Source organism: Nomia melanderi, chromosome 13 (assembly GCF_051020985.1).
Source record: "Nomia melanderi isolate GNS246 chromosome 13, iyNomMela1, whole genome shotgun sequence".
Taxonomy (NCBI): Eukaryota; Metazoa; Arthropoda; class Insecta; order Hymenoptera; family Halictidae; genus Nomia; species Nomia melanderi.
The window spans coordinates 381368-396716 of record NC_135011.1 but is presented as its reverse complement, the minus strand read 5'-3'; the positions used below and the strand labels follow the sequence as shown (position 1 = coordinate 396716).

The following is a 15349-nucleotide window of genomic DNA, read 5'->3' as shown; positions in this document are numbered from 1 at the left end:
GCTTTGAAGTAAGGCCAATGAAATTGTACAAAATAAAACATACTCCTTTTATTCGTAAGTCTCAAATGTTTCTGTAAATATGATATTAAGATTTTTATTAGCTCCCAGATAAAGTATAAACATTACTCTTTTATTGTACAATATTATAACGGTAGTAGCAATTGTACCGAGTAAATTACATATTCACCATATTCTACGGAATATACTCGTGTAACAGTACACATGTTATGATTTACGTTTGTGTGTGAAATCGGTATTTGAATTGTATTTGTTCCGTGACGTAGTCGTGTAACGCCCAATGTTGGTATCATTCCGAGGCGAAGCGCCAGCGGCAACGTTGTGAATTATTTTTTCTATGTGATTATGACACGTTCACCGGGTAGTGAATAGGGTACGGTAATAACAGTAAGATGTCAAGTACGTTAAGACGTACGTGGAAATACGCGTTAGCGAAAGGTTGAATGAGCCAGCGTTCATTAGTGACGCGTCCGTTCCGCGATTCCGATAGGTAGTTGCACTGTTACAGGGTGCTGTTTCTCGCGATCTCGTTTTTCGCAACCACCGAACGCCGAAAAGCGTTCAGTACCGTGGGAAATATCGCAATGCTATCGAAAATACGATTATAAAGTCGCGTGTGCGGTCATACCGGCTCGTTACTCGATTACTCGTCGCCTTAACCTAACTTTTCGTCGTCGTTTTTCCCCCCTTTTTTTTTTAACGGGGTTATTCGATCAAGCGGGGATGCTTCGCTTTTTTTTAGCCATGAACAATGTCGTAAGTTCGTTAGAAATGTTAGTGCGTGGGACATGTGCGTGTGTGTCGCAGCATCGCGTGAATTACAGCTTCGATTTGACATTGTAAACACGACGTTACTTGACCTTACAATGGCAAGTGGGACGACCTTGACTTTGGCAAGTATACAATGACTGAGTAGTCATCATTCTCGATTATGATTTAACATTTTACGTATGAATTTTTGCGCTATAATTAATCGTACACCAGTTACAAGCGCGTGTCAGTACTGTAGCGTTACAAACGAAATAATCTGCTGCTCCAAACGGTTGCTAATTCTGGAGCTTGATCTGTAACGTATCTAAGAATTTATTGCTTCTTTAATTGCACATGCAACGATGACTCCATACATGGTAGAATTTAATCCTTTGAACAAACGGCTTTTTTATCGTCGGCATTTCGAGCCAATTATTTTATTAGCCATATGTTAGCTTTTTTACTCTGCTGTGTTTATTCGAATGTTTTTCACACTTTTTCTTGGAATATTTAACCTATTGTCCGGAAATAGGAATGGGGATTCCACGACGGAAAAACCATGCGGCTAACAGGTCAAATAAAAGCGTCGCAATTATTATGAGATGTTGATAGAGAGATGTACATATTAATGTCAGGTTATAATGTAAACATGTTCTTTTTTTACAGATAATCTATGAGTGCATTTGATGCTGTGCGGAGGGTCTTATTCTGGCGCATATATTTCGGTGAGTCAGTTAATACACAACGATAAGATATCTTAATATTAGCATTGACATGTCGTATGATTGCCAGTTCAATTTTTTCAACCATGTTTGACAATCGATTCCATTGATTTCCCTGTGTAATATTGCAATCTTTTATTAAATTTTATATCCTCGATTCTTCCGTTAATAATTCGTGGTTATGTTGGAATAATTAATTGCACATGTGTTTATTTATTTGCGTGAAAAATAGTGCTTCTAATTTTCTTTCTAATAGTAGTTTCGAAAGGGAATGTTTTATACGATGAACACGAATATTTAAATATGGTCGTGTTCTAAGACGCATTCTTTTGGTTGTTTACATTTATTTTTTAATTGGCGATTCATATGTACAAAAGTGAAACAATGTGATCATTTAAACGGTTAATACGACGGAAAGGACTATTTTTCAAAATTTATTAGACCAACGAATAATTTACGGAAGATATTATTTTGCACGAAATATTTTAAATTATTCGAAACTTTATTCGATTATTAATTGAACTGTACAGTTGTCCGCTTTACCGACAGAGTAGCATTCAATTGACGATGGAACTTCGGAGCATGACCGTCAGGTAGCGTCAGTAGTTCATCGTCTTTTGTAACGGTTTTTTTTGTTTTTGTAATGCTATTTCAGTGGCAATTTTTTAAGTGTTTTATTAGGTTTCAGTGCGTAAAACGTATTATTATTAACATATCGCGTTCTCTGTACTCCAAACGTAACCGTTCAAGAACAGAATATTTCGTTATCGATCTAGAAAATATTGGAAAGCTGCGACGTAAGTACAATGCGCTGTCAAAGCATCATTTACAAGCATTTCTTAAACAATCCTACACATTCTCGTAATAATATTTAATCAACGAAACGTTTAAACGTTCCACAACTCCTATTCGCGTTATAAAAGCAATTGCCATTGAATTTCATCGTTATAGGAGACACGTCACGTTGCAAATACTTAGGTTAGATTAAGAGCAAAGACGTCGACGATAATATTTTACATTCGTCGAAATGATATATTTATTTCTTCATCGAATAATAGTTTACAATATTTTCCCAATTCGTTGGTTACTCGCGATGCGTCGCGATACACGATGAGAATTCAAACGTCCATATTCACTACGCGAGTCAGAGCAGCCGCCATTACCGCTAACGGTTCGTTTCGAATTTGTCAATAGTCGAAAGTATCGTTTTTCGTAAACGACAAATCGAAAGGGCAACCAACGAAGGCAAATTCGATTAGAAAGTATCGTGTCGGTGTTTATTATCGGCTTAGTTGGTCGTGACCAATTTCCCGCTGGTTCTTGGCTAATATCACGTAACGACACTTATGCAGGTTTCACTTTTCTCGAGACAAACCAATTTCACCGAGTCCGGCGATTTCTTCGAACTCGAATATTCCCGTGGTCAGGAACTCTTTGAAAAACAATGAGAACGAGTCGTTGGGAATATTCTGAAAAATGTTGAATCTACTCCGTTTGGGCATGTATCAAGCAACCGTTTCGTTACATTTCGCATTCCCATCGACGTCGCGAACGCAAAGCATCCGCTGCCTAGCCATTTACCTTTTACTCTCGCGCCAACTTACATCTATCGCGCGAGACGTTAAACGACATTTGTCATTGACAACCGCTCGCGTAACCGATCCACGGGCAAATAAAACCATAAATCACTTTTCCCGCGATCCTCGCGCCGTTACGTCTCTCGGAGTCACCGGGATTCTCGCCGCTGTCGAGGCAAATTTTATTGCCGCTCGTCAGAATTTCAAGAACAACCTGCGCACACCTTACATTCTCGCAGCTTGTTCTTAATAATAATAATATGACTGCTAAGGGTTAAAAGTAGAATAAAGATAGAAGATTAGAATACTTGTTACCAACGAATGTAATTCCAGTATTAGACAATATTACCTCCGCGCGTTAATGAAGTTTAGAAAAAATTGTCAAAGCAGGTAGAGCTTGCAATAAAATAGAATGTCGAGTCGACATAGGACTGCTAAGGGTTAAGGTACACACTGCCATTACCAGCATTGCCTAGATGGCCGAAAATTGGCCTTCGACTGGCAACTGAAAAAACCGTGAAGATTCCGCAACCGATCGGCAGAGAATAACGATCGCGGCGAGGATCGGCTGCAAACGGGAGTAGATCCGAGCGATCGCGGTCGGAGGGGATATTCGAGGAGCGTTAATTCGAAGCCGCCTCCATTGTCGCGGGCCCGCTGACGCGTGCAACGCCACGAAACCCGTGTCCGACGGGCGCTTAACCAATTTCCGCTTGTTTTACCAAAATCGAGGTCGTGGAGCCGTTAAGCGTCAAGGATCACTTACGATCATCAACTCAAGATTCTACGCGCGTGACTCATGGAACTCTTTTATCTCGAGCGTGCCGATTCCTTCCATGTGCGCGCGGCCTTAAATAATGCTCCATTGTTGAAATATTGCCCTCCCCTCCTCGCCTGCGCGCGCGTTCGATCGGGTTCACCTCGATATCGCGACTTTTACGCCTACCACGGCGCAACGTTTAACATTTCGAAGCCCGGAACGCCACCTTAGGCTCGGCTCGTTAGCTCCCAGATAGAGTTGGGCAACAACCCGCGCCTGAACGATCGTTCTTGGTTAGGTCGGGCCTCGAATCGCAGCTGATCATTCTCCGATGAGATTTCAACTTGATCGTCTTGCAGTCCTGAGAGACTAATTGTATGGTTGCATGTTTCCGGGTCACCCAGTCTGTTATACAACCCGAGAACCAGCTCGAATCGCTAAAACGTTGAAATTTTCCTCCATTCTTCCTCCATTCTTCCTCCATTAGGGACATCCACGGATACGCGGTCCTCCGCGTCAAGTAAACTGCCACCCAAGTAGATTCTTCCGCGTGGCACGTGTGCCGGGACAATAGGACGCAGGGTTGGCCGGTTCAGCATTGTTCTACCGCCACGTGCAATTAATCAAAAATTTCTCTTTGTTTCGCCGAGGAAACGATTCACGGGAAACGGGGACTCAAAGGAGGGCGTTCGCGAGCCAGAGTTGCGATCCAATTAGTTTTAACGCTCGGAATACCATTCATTCGTCGAGTACAAGATGTTTACGAAGCGACGATTACGCGGATCGCGATGATGCGCGAGGTAGTCATCCCGGTTGCCCGTGCGATCGTTCTCCCGATACTCGAATATCTTTGGATCGAATCGTTTGCTCTTTTAAACAATTCAATGGAATTCCATTGAATTCGTTTAAAAGTGAAAAGATTCTCCGTCCGAGTACCTCAACATTCGAGTATCGAAATATCGAAGAATAATCGTTCCCCGGTTGTTCAGCTTTCGTCGCGTCCCGAAGAATAAACAGATGGACGAGTCCTTTCCGTTCTTTTCGCAAGGTTGGACTGTCCACCGCGTTCGGTGAAACTGTTTGACGATCAAATATCCTCTCCTTCCCAGGCCTCTCTTCCTCGGCGACATCGCCGGATTATGAAACGTCCTGTACACGCCACTTTCACTGTCGCGGCCAAGTTTCATAACTGTTATTATCGAGGTCATACGTAGGTTGGAGAGAAGCGGTCAAACGGAGCGACAGAGAGGAATGGGGTGCGACCGAGGGAGGGGTCAGAGAGGTGGGGCGACGGGAGAGAGCCGGAGAAAAGGGTCTGGCGCGTCTCTGCTACCAATAATTATCGCTGCCCGCCGATGTAACTTCAATCGAGCGCTCGACAAAAGCCAACACCCCGGATTTCTCGGTGGGCAGGCTCGTTGTTGCGGCTCCTCTCTCCCCGCCGGGAGAAAAGGGTTCCTTTCAGTCGGGGAATCAAAGGATTCGGGTTCCTAGCTGGCTGGAAATTCGCGTGCTCGACGCTGCAGCCACTGACCAGTCGAATCGACCCTCTCCAGCTGCCCGATCGGTTCGCGTGTCGCTAAATCAGTCGCTTTCGCAATCCACCGGAGAAGCGTCCGTTAACTCGTCGATGATCGGGATGATTCATTCCGCTTGGACCAGATCGGAGGTGCGAGAGAAAGCGACTCGAACCGCCTAGACAAGTGGAATCCGTAAAATTCAATCGAGTTCAACGAAGACAATAGATCGCCGAAAATACTCGGTTAATCGAGGCCCCGTACACTAATTCGACGAGGAAAAAGAGAGACGATTGTTTCACGGCCGAAGAGGCCGAGAGGTCAGTTCCTCGCGAGAAACAGAGAGAGAGAGAGAGAGAGAGGGTGGAGAGGAGTGGGAACAGAGGAAGACGAAGAGGCAGCGAAGGCGACGACGTTACAGAAAATAATTGCGGACAATGGAACGCTGCCGCGCGGCGCAGCGGTTTGTCAGTCGCATTGACACACATGTTACGTGCATCGCAGCGTGGCTGATGCGGTTTTCTGTGTGACCCGTGGCACACGCACGGCCGCGGGTCCGCTGTGTGAGCGCGGCCACGAGCGCGACACGTGCACACACGCGGCTGCACGGTTGCGCACACAACTTCGGGCTGTGTAACATAATTTTCTGCTGTTTGCACGTGTCAGGGCTGCTGGCGTTGCGCTCTCGCGCTACTTTGCCTCTACGCCTTGCAGCCGCGATATCGGCGCTCGGAACCAGCGCCGAGTCTCGCGGTCTGATCACGCGATACGTAGGGCTGCCACGGTTCGCCATTTTTCCCCGTTCCTCGCCGTTTCTCGCGTCGCGCGTAGGGCTGGTGCGTTCGTCGCGTACCGAGCACTTCGAATGTGCTTAGGCCTGTTCCAATTTGGACGCTTCTAGTGTAACGGTTAAGACCGTCTATCTTATCTTTTGGACACTCCGCTATGTTCGCCTATCTAGAGGCGCGTAGAGGTTCACGCAATCGTGGATGGGGCTGCCACGGAAGCTTATAGGTTTTGACACGCTACGCAGGGCAATTCGTCAGACACTCGACTCCGTCTATAGGGCTACTCGATTCAGAGACACTCGCGAGGCGGAACGATGCAAGATTCTCGAAAGGCAAATCGATGTCTCGAGGCGATCTTGTTAGGAAAGAATCGCCGAGGGACGATTCGTCCCCGCACAGACAGGGATCGCGAAGGGCAGGGAAGACACTCGAGGGGTTACTACCCTCGCGGCTTATCGCGCGCTTTGCTTTTCAAATGGCTCGTCGTTCGTCGCCTTTTCCCTTCGTTTCCCTTCGTTTCCCTTCGTTTCCCTTCGTTTCCCTTCGTTTCCCTGTTTCCGTCGCCGGGCCACCCTTCCGCAGTTGTTTTTACGATCGATCCGGGAAGAGATGTACATTACGGCGTGCCGGGCGCTCGTCGACGCTTAATTATCCGCCGCCTCTCGCGCGAAACGCGAACCCGTCGCATCAGCGAATTTCCCGTCACGTTTCTGCCGGCGTCCGAACATTTCGAAAAGAAAGCTTCCAATTTGGATACACTGCGAGAATTCACGCTGAAATCACTGAAATTCTCCTTCAAATGTCCTCGGATTGTTCGAGGAAATTACGGTATCGCTTGGAACTCTATGCTCCGTGTAAGTTTCCAAATGTCTTCCTTCTCTTTTTCACGGCGAAGGCCGGGCGCGAAGGTGCGCGGAGAGGATCGAGATAATTCGATAAGGAAACAGCGGCGCTCGATCAAAGTCGACAAAGTAGTTTAGCTACCGACATTCAATTACTGGAATTGAACACGTGATATCTCCGCGCCGCGCCACGCCGCTCGGGAAAAAGGGAGGCTGAGGGAAGACGGCGACGAGCCTCTCTTGTGCAAGAATATGATTGCTCCGGTAATAAGCCGACACGGTTGCGCATACTTGGGATCCTTGAGATGCTGCGAATCGCTCCGTCCCCCTGGGGACACGGGCAAAGGCTCGTTTCTCGTTTCTCGTTTCTCTTTTCTCCCGTCGAGATTCCCTCCTTCGTCTTTCGACTCCTCTGATTCGAATCGATCCCTTAGCGAGGAAACAACGCCGATAATCACGTTTCACGGTGGATACTCGTAATGGAATAGGCGACGACATTGATTTAACAGTTATTGACGCGTCACTTTAGCTTGTGTGGGTAATTACGACTAGGTAAATTCGTTAGAAAATCTATTTATCTGTTCTTGATAATAATTTTCATCTGTTCGACGGTTCGAATATCAAACACCATTGGTTGAAATTTCGGTTCAAGCGTCCCGGTAATTGCGGCGCGGCCTGAAAGCGCCGATCGCAGTTTGCCTTTCCCGAAAACGCCATTAGACTTCCGCGGAACCCGTGTCCCGCCCCCGTTTCTCTTCTCCGTCGTCTCAAAGCCCATTAAAACGGCCGTAAAACTTCGTTACAGACTAATTACCGTCGCGCGGTTAAGGTCTCCCGCACGAAGCCGAGAAAAAACGAGGAACAAGGGGAGAGAAGAAAAGAAACCTCGCGCCTGGCTCCTCATTTCCCTCCGATATCGCGTTTCATTCGATATTTCACGCCGGAAATGGAACCGATTCGCGATATTTCATCGCGTTCCCATCTCCCCCGCCGGAGATCCAATAAGTTTCTTATCGGTCCGCGAGCTTCTTTCTCAAAACAAGAAACTCGCGCGTCGTCGGCCAGCCATTTTCTTCGAGCGCCGTTTCCGCTTCTCCTTCGTTCCGTTTTCGATCCTCGCGGACAATACCGTTTCATTATCGTTCGCTTCGTGTTCTTCTCGTTTCGATCCTCTTAATGGAATCCTGCTACAATACTCGTAATCTTCGACGTTTAAAGGAACGAGGGAAATAAACGTATCTGGGCTTGATACTTTGGGGATGAATCGTTAACGAATCAAGTGCGTTAAGCGATCGTATCTAAGTTCCATGGAAAAGAAGTCGCGGTCGAAAGATTGTTTAACCCTTTGAACTCTGTAGGCTCCAATATTGCACCAGTTACAACATCAAATGCTTTAACGAACCTTAAAGAAACTACCCTAAAATTATTCGATTTCCCACGCATCCAAATTTTGTGCTAAGGAAAATAAAAGATCACATAACAATCTGGAGTGGCAAGGGTTAAGAACACAAAGGTCCCCGCTTTCCCAGTTCGATATCCCATAGTTGAACGCAACAACTCACCCTACAACATTCGTCGAACCCGGTTTCGAGTGTCTTTCTCCGTGAAAATCGTCGAGCGTGTTAACAATCGCGACAAGACGTCATCGGTATTCGGTTAATCAATCGCGGCGAGCCAGGCCAGACCCGGACGAAGGAGCCTCGGGGTCGCCGGAGGTTGGGGTTGCTGTACGTGCATTGCGCAAGAGCGTTCACCCCGCTCAATACTCAGCGACGACACACAGCCACGCCGAACGAACGACCGACCACCCGCCCGCTAGCTCGCGGAGCGTTCGTGCGACGGAGAGCGTCGGTGGTGCACGGGTTTCGCCCCTGCCAGCCGCTCGGAGGGCAAAGGATGCAAGCTAGGGGGCCGGAGGAGGCCGGGTTAAGCCAGCCACCCCCAAAATGGGTTACCTACCTTTACCCACTTGGTGTACGATGAACCCCGCCTTTGACTGCCAACAGCGCAACCGTGGAACCTTTGTCGGCTAACCGGTCGCTATTTCGCTTGATCCGATCGAGATTCGTGGCCAGCTTGTTTACGGCAATCTCAAATTCCGGCCGATCGTTGTCTTTTGGATGGAGTCGATAGGCATGAAAGACGGAGCTGAATGCTATTAGTCTTTTAGGGAGCGATTGTTAGATCGGTCGAAATCAACGAGGCTTTTAGCCATTTCAGCTTTGCCTGTGCTATATTGGCTATTCATTCATCGAACCCAAGTGCTTCTCTCCCAACACCGGTGGCTATTTTTCCAGTGAGGACCTCGCTGGTACCACCTGGCTCCCAGAAATTTGCCTGATGGCTGGCTGCCGCGAAATTAGAAGGTTCGGTCGCGTGACGGACCGATTAGGGTATGTCCGGCTAGCTAGCTGCCTGACTGGTGACGAGCAACAGATGTTGCCTCGTGCTGTTGCGGACGTTTCGGTGGTCGTGCGGCGAGCAGCGTTAGTCGAATGCTTTATCGTGGGTTGGTGTACACCGATAGTCGCCGATGCTATCTGCAGTCGTCGAGTTTGCCGATGAAGAGTACAAAGTGTTCGGATGTACGCGCATGGGCGTAGTTGGCCAACTTGTTGACATTCCTCGAGCTTACTGCTCTCCCCGTGTTCCTCGGGGAACTGGTCTTCCCACGTTTGCATACCCTAAAGACAATGGACTTCTAATTCGGAATTTCGTTTCTCGCAACGCTGCGAGCGGTTCGTCGCGAGACCATCGAAACGGTATTTACCGAGCAACGTCGGAGTCGTTTTTTCGGCTGTTCGGAAACGACGGCGCAACGGTTAAATCGAGCGGCGATCGGCATTTCGCTCGACCGCCAGGGAAAGTGAGCGCGAACCGTCGTCACAGAAAAAGGTCTAACCGGCTTTCTACGAGGTTGGCGGTCGCCGTTGAACCGTTCGCAACGGATCGCGACAATTTATCAGCCGGATCCGCTCGCGAACGGGCTCGTTAGAGCTCCTCGTTAACCCGTGTACACGGCTCGGGTCAACTGTGACCCGAAACACCGCGTTAAATCATGCCGGCGCGTTCCCCGGTGTCGCGGATAATTGTAAGTTGGCTCCTCGCGTTTCGCGAATGCTCGCCGCGGCCGTGAGTTATCGCGTTTCGTCGGTTCTTTGAAAAATCTTGGCGTTCGTTTCACGCGAATCTAATTAATCCGTCAAACGGATCTATTGATCTTTTCCTGTACGCGTGGGATCTTCGAGCGTAAACAGTTGGAGAAATCTCCTTGTGTTCTAAATTATATTTGACGCACTTGTTTCGCTACTTGTAACTGAAATTTCAACTGAATCAAATAATGTAAATACCGAATCAAATATCGATTGAAATGTCGTGTGAAATTTCAATTCGAGTCCAGAGAGAGCATAAAGTGATGTTAAAACTAAACATCTAGAACAGCCCGTACTCGACAGAAATCAAACGAGATAAATATCTGAACCACTCGCGCACAGAGATGCACACTTCGACGCGCAGATAACGAAACAGTGTGCCATATTCTAAACGGTCCTCTCGTTGTTCGTTTTTTAATTTTCTCGACCCAATTCACCGTACAACTGCACAAGCGTAAATTACTCGGTCGCAACTGCATTTCATTCAGTCGGGCCCGCGTTATCTCTCTAAACTTCTGTCGCCGCTCTCCGAACGATTCACTTACGCGCGATTTATGGACGCGATTACACCGGGCACGCCGATATAATTCTCGCGCTCCCGATGCGGAATCAATTTGCTCTCTCCTCGCGTGGGCGCGGAACGAGCCGATCGCTGAAACGTTCGACCGGCGACGTCAGGTTTCTCTGACGCTTATTGTTCCCGGAAAACAAGAAGACGAAATCGACGCGCGTTGCTGTTTCGAATCGGAAAACGGAATTAAACGGTGGCTAAAGAGAGGACTATGGACTTGGAGAATGAAAAAGAAAATCTTGGGCAACAGGATTCGAGTGAAATTCGAAATTAGCAAACGACGAAGAATAGATTGGGAAATATAATTGGAACACAAGTGAAAACGAAAGCTTCTGCAACGACCGAATGAATTCCGCGGCGGTATTTGGATATTTTCAGCGTTTCTGTTTTCATGTTCTGAAAACGATTCGTTACGATTATTTTGCAACCCGTCCGGCATCGAGCCGCGTGTTTCCTTTGGCAGCGGCGCGTTACGCTTCCGCCGATCGCTCGGCGCCAGAGAAACGCTCGCTTTTTCCCGTGCCCTGGCGCGGCGCGCGGCCGGCAAGCGGAAATGCACTTTCACCCGAAAACGGGCCCGAGATGCAACGCCGCCGCTCGAAAATCGCTGCGCGATACGTCCGCGGTTCGGAGAAGAGAAAACAAAAGGCAACGTTTAAACGGTTCGAACTTTCCATCGTTTCTCTCGCCGGTTCGGAACGATTTCTGCCGCGGTTCGTCGGAAGGGCGCCGATCGTCGTTCGATTCGGAAGCAACTTTCTCGTTGTTCCCGCTTCCGTGGTATAACTTTTACTAAATAGAATGTTCGCGCCGCTGTTTTAGTTTTCCATTGGGAAGCGAATGTAATAAATGAACGTTCGCGGAGTTGGAGTAAACAGCGGCTCGATCGTCTGTTTCGTGTTTCGTTCGTGGAAAGAGCAAAGTTGATCGTTGAAAAATAAACAGTTCTATCGTTCCTGTTCGATTAAAACAATGTTTATACGTCGCAAAGTCAAATATACTTGATCAATTTTGAAACTGGAAGCCGAATTTCATAAGAAAGTCGTCTAAACCGCTGGTGAACGATGGATCAATCCTCCGGTTTTCGTTTCGATCGTCGAAAAATCGATGAGAAATCACCGAGTTCGATCGAAAAGTCGACTGGTCAAGTACGATTGAGTTCGCGGTACGTGTCGAATGGGTGTCCCGGTCGATTCGTCGAAGTAACGAGAAGTTTTCTCTCGAACAAAGTCGGATAACCGAGCACAGGCGGCTCGTATTTGGGTTATCATCGGCGCTGCCGCCGCCGCCGCCGCCGCCGCCGCCGCCGCCGACGTCGAGGCTTTCTAGCTTTCTATGCTTATGCCAAGGATGTCCACATTACGAAGGATCCCCCACGCACATTTAGCCTCGCATTAGGCCGGCCATTATGTTATATACTCGCGAGAACCTTTTGCTCGGGCTCTTTCGCGCGCCGGCCGCTTCTCCTTTTTCTTTTATTCCGTCCCTTTCCTTCTTCGCACGCTCACGGAATGGGCTACCTTGGGATTGCTATGGATTTCAGGGGCGAGAAAGTCGTTGAAACCGTTTTGTCGTGGATAGGGCAAACTCGTAACAGCGAGACGTGGTAAATTTTGTGAAACTGTTCGTTGTTTGGTAGAAATATCGGAGCGTTGGATTATTAGAATCGAGTGAGTAATCGAGAGGTTACAGTGAAATTAAATCCGTTTCTCGAGCGTTTCCAAGTTTTACCGTTGAAACACTTCACGTTAAAGTCGCTCGAGCACTGTGATGTCGTTAAGATTCTCTACTTTTGCTAAGTTAATCACTGTAGCGATCGAATGACCGTCGAAACAAGAAACTCGGCTGCGACAAAACGAGGAAACTGCTATTCGGCGTCGGAAATATCGGCGTCGTGCTTGTGCAGCACGAAACGAGGCTCGTCTCGCACATTTAATTAATAAAAACCTCGATCGATGGAGGCGGGGAGAGATTAAAAGGTTCTTTACACCTCGATGAACATTTCTGTCGAGCCGAGGCTCGGCGAATCGTCGAAAACGCGGCGCGAGTTTCGTTTCCCCGGGGGAGAAAACGGCTCGCTCGGCGGACGAATGAACGAACGCCGACGCGATACCGAAGATAACGATTGCTCTTAATTAGCCGGCGACACAGATTGACAATTTTTTCCTTTCCGCGGCGTTTTAATCGCGCCTCGCTCGGCATTCGGCCTATCTTCATGCAAAACGATCCGTTATCGGGCCGGTGCGGAGGGGTTTACGAGCTACCGATAACCTTAATTAAATCGACCGCCTGAAAAATGAGTCGTTGCTCGCCGAGTGACGAGGTGACGATACGCGATTGTCTTTTCTCATCGATCCGCGGCTGTTTCGACCATAATTACGCGTATTCCGTTCCATTTAAATTAACTGCTCGGTATCCAGCCATCCTATTGACCTTCTTCTTTCGCAGAATTTCTCGCTTTCTCGTGGAAACTTTTCAAAATCGCTTTGGATTTTCATTCCTCGAACACTTACGTGTAAATCTCTGCTTTCCAAACGAACATCTTCGACGTTGAAATTATTCATCTTACTGTTTTGCCTAGCGATGATCTTTGGAGATTCTTCTATTCGATTTCAAGCGTTCTTCGGATCTCTTTCGCCGCGGAAACGCGTCGGTTGGACAAAAGACTGTTCGTCGCCTAGGCTACTCGCGATAATTGCGGCCAGGTATGCGGTGACGACGCTCGATTACGCGTAACGCGCATTGTTCCGAACTGAAATTGCATCGGCGTGCGTTTCTTTCGCGCGAGGTCGCCGTGACTCGTTCTACGCACACGTGTGCTGTCGCTCGATGCGTGCACCATCGCCATTTGGCTCGTAAATCATTCATCGCAGCTGTTTCTTCGATCAGTAACGTGGAAAATCTAGCAGCGGCCACGGAGAATTCATCGGAACTCCAGCACTGCTCATAGAATTAACAGGAAATCTGAAAACGCGCGTTTCCGATCTCTGTTTAACTCTTTGCGCTCCAGAGACTCCGAGTCACCAAATGATTCGACACAGCGAAACTGCAAACTTTGATATTTAATATTAAACTCTGTATAATGCATCGATGTACGAAATATTGAAAGAAAATAGTGCCGTCTGTATCTCATTAGAAAATGCTGAATATTTCAGTGAAAAACTTCTGGAGTGCAAAGGCTTAAAGCTATCGTAGAATTGACAATTCAAAGTTCCAGCGTTCCAAATCTATTAGTATCAGGCAAGTCAACGAAAGGTTGTTCCACTTAATAAGAGGAAATATAAAGAGCGTATCCCGCAGTGATCTCCCAAGGAATCATCGAGCCAGCCAGAAAACTTGATTGTTTCATAACTGCTTGATCGGTTGTCCCCGGTTAGGCACACGAGTCCGGAAAATTGGAGCAAACTCGTTACCCAAGCGCCGAGTTGCCTCTGGTCTATTCCGTTAGCCGGGAACGGAAAAAACAGGGATCGTCCGGCGTCCGAAGTTCGTTATTAGAGACCCGCCCGGTGTATCGGGAGAACGAGTCCAGCCGTTTTAAAAATACGTGTACCGTGGACGCCGCTTCCACAAGGAAACTTCGGAAGCGCGGCCGAGCACGCCTCCGTCCGTCGTTACAAGAACGTTAGGTCATTCCGGTAATAAAAGATCCGAGGATTCTCCCGAAGGAAAAGTAATTTTTCACTTGGAACACCGACATTTCAAATAATCGAAAGACACGATCGTTCCCTATTGTTCGGAAAAAAATAGCTCTCTTCGAAAAGTCCCATGGCGAAAACCTTCCGAACGAGATTTCTCGATTGCCTCCAAAACAATGAGCTACATTAAATTCCTAGTTAGACGGTCGACTTCCAAATGAAATTTCCTAGCAACTAATCCGAGCGCCGGGAACAATATTAAATTTCCCAGGTAGACGCGGCCGGGGAACAAAAGCAATCGTACGGTGAAGCAATTTGTTGTTCGAACGCGATTCATTATGAAACGAAAACCGCACGGGCTCGTCGGACAAGCGGTGAATACTTTCGAGAACTATCTCGTTCGTCGGATTGTCGGCCGATCCCGCGAACAAAGCGGACCAACACGACCGGCCGATGCGATGGTTTATCTATGGATCTGTTTCGGAGCGACCGCGGCTATTCTACTTATCCCTCGGCTGTTTCTCCCTGGCTTTCCTTCTGTTCCACATTAGCCCGGCCGTGAATGCTTCATTGTACGGCTGCCGCGTATCTCTGCCTCGCGAGGAAATCGTGCCTCGAATCGCTACGATTTCGTTTCGCTCGCCGTTCGGGGTTGCCGAGCGTGGACTCTCGTTAATCGGAGCTCGTGGAAAACAAAGGAACAGTTAGCCGCTCCCACGATCGCGTGGACCACGCGAGTGCCCTCGGAGAATTTTCTTGAAATAATCAAGAGATTTCGAAAAGCTGTGGCGAAACGGTGCGGATTCTCTGGTGGCCAGAGGCGGAAAGAGGAGCCGATCGAAAGTATCGAAGCGTGGGCGGTAGAACAGCTTTCGGTCGTCGGGAAGGAGAAGCGAAGGGAGAGCGGGAAAAGAAGAGAGGAAAAGGGGGAAGAGTAAAAAGAGGCGGCGGAGGTCGTGTTATCGCGAAACGAAGCCCACCGGTGTTACACGCCGACAGAATTTGATGGAACTC

General features: G+C 48.0%; 1 protein-coding gene across 8 annotated transcripts in view; it reads left to right on the top strand.

Moving 5' to 3' along the window:
- Positions 1-760: 760 nt before the first annotated feature.
- Positions 761-15349, top strand: part of rdx (BTB/POZ and MATH domain-containing protein rdx) — an 85675-nt gene continuing 71086 nt past the window's right edge. The window contains exons 1-2 of one of the 8 annotated variants that reach the window (XM_076373248.1): positions 761-911; positions 1435-1493. In XM_076373248.1, coding sequence (XP_076229363.1) covers positions 1442-1493 — 52 coding nt within the window. In that variant the 5' untranslated portion in view covers positions 761-911; positions 1435-1441. Of the gene's footprint in view, positions 912-1237; positions 1341-1434; positions 1494-2137; positions 2288-15349 lie in introns of those variants that run through there. The other 7 variants (XM_076373255.1, XM_076373249.1, XM_076373247.1 and 4 more) reach the window with 7 other exon arrangements.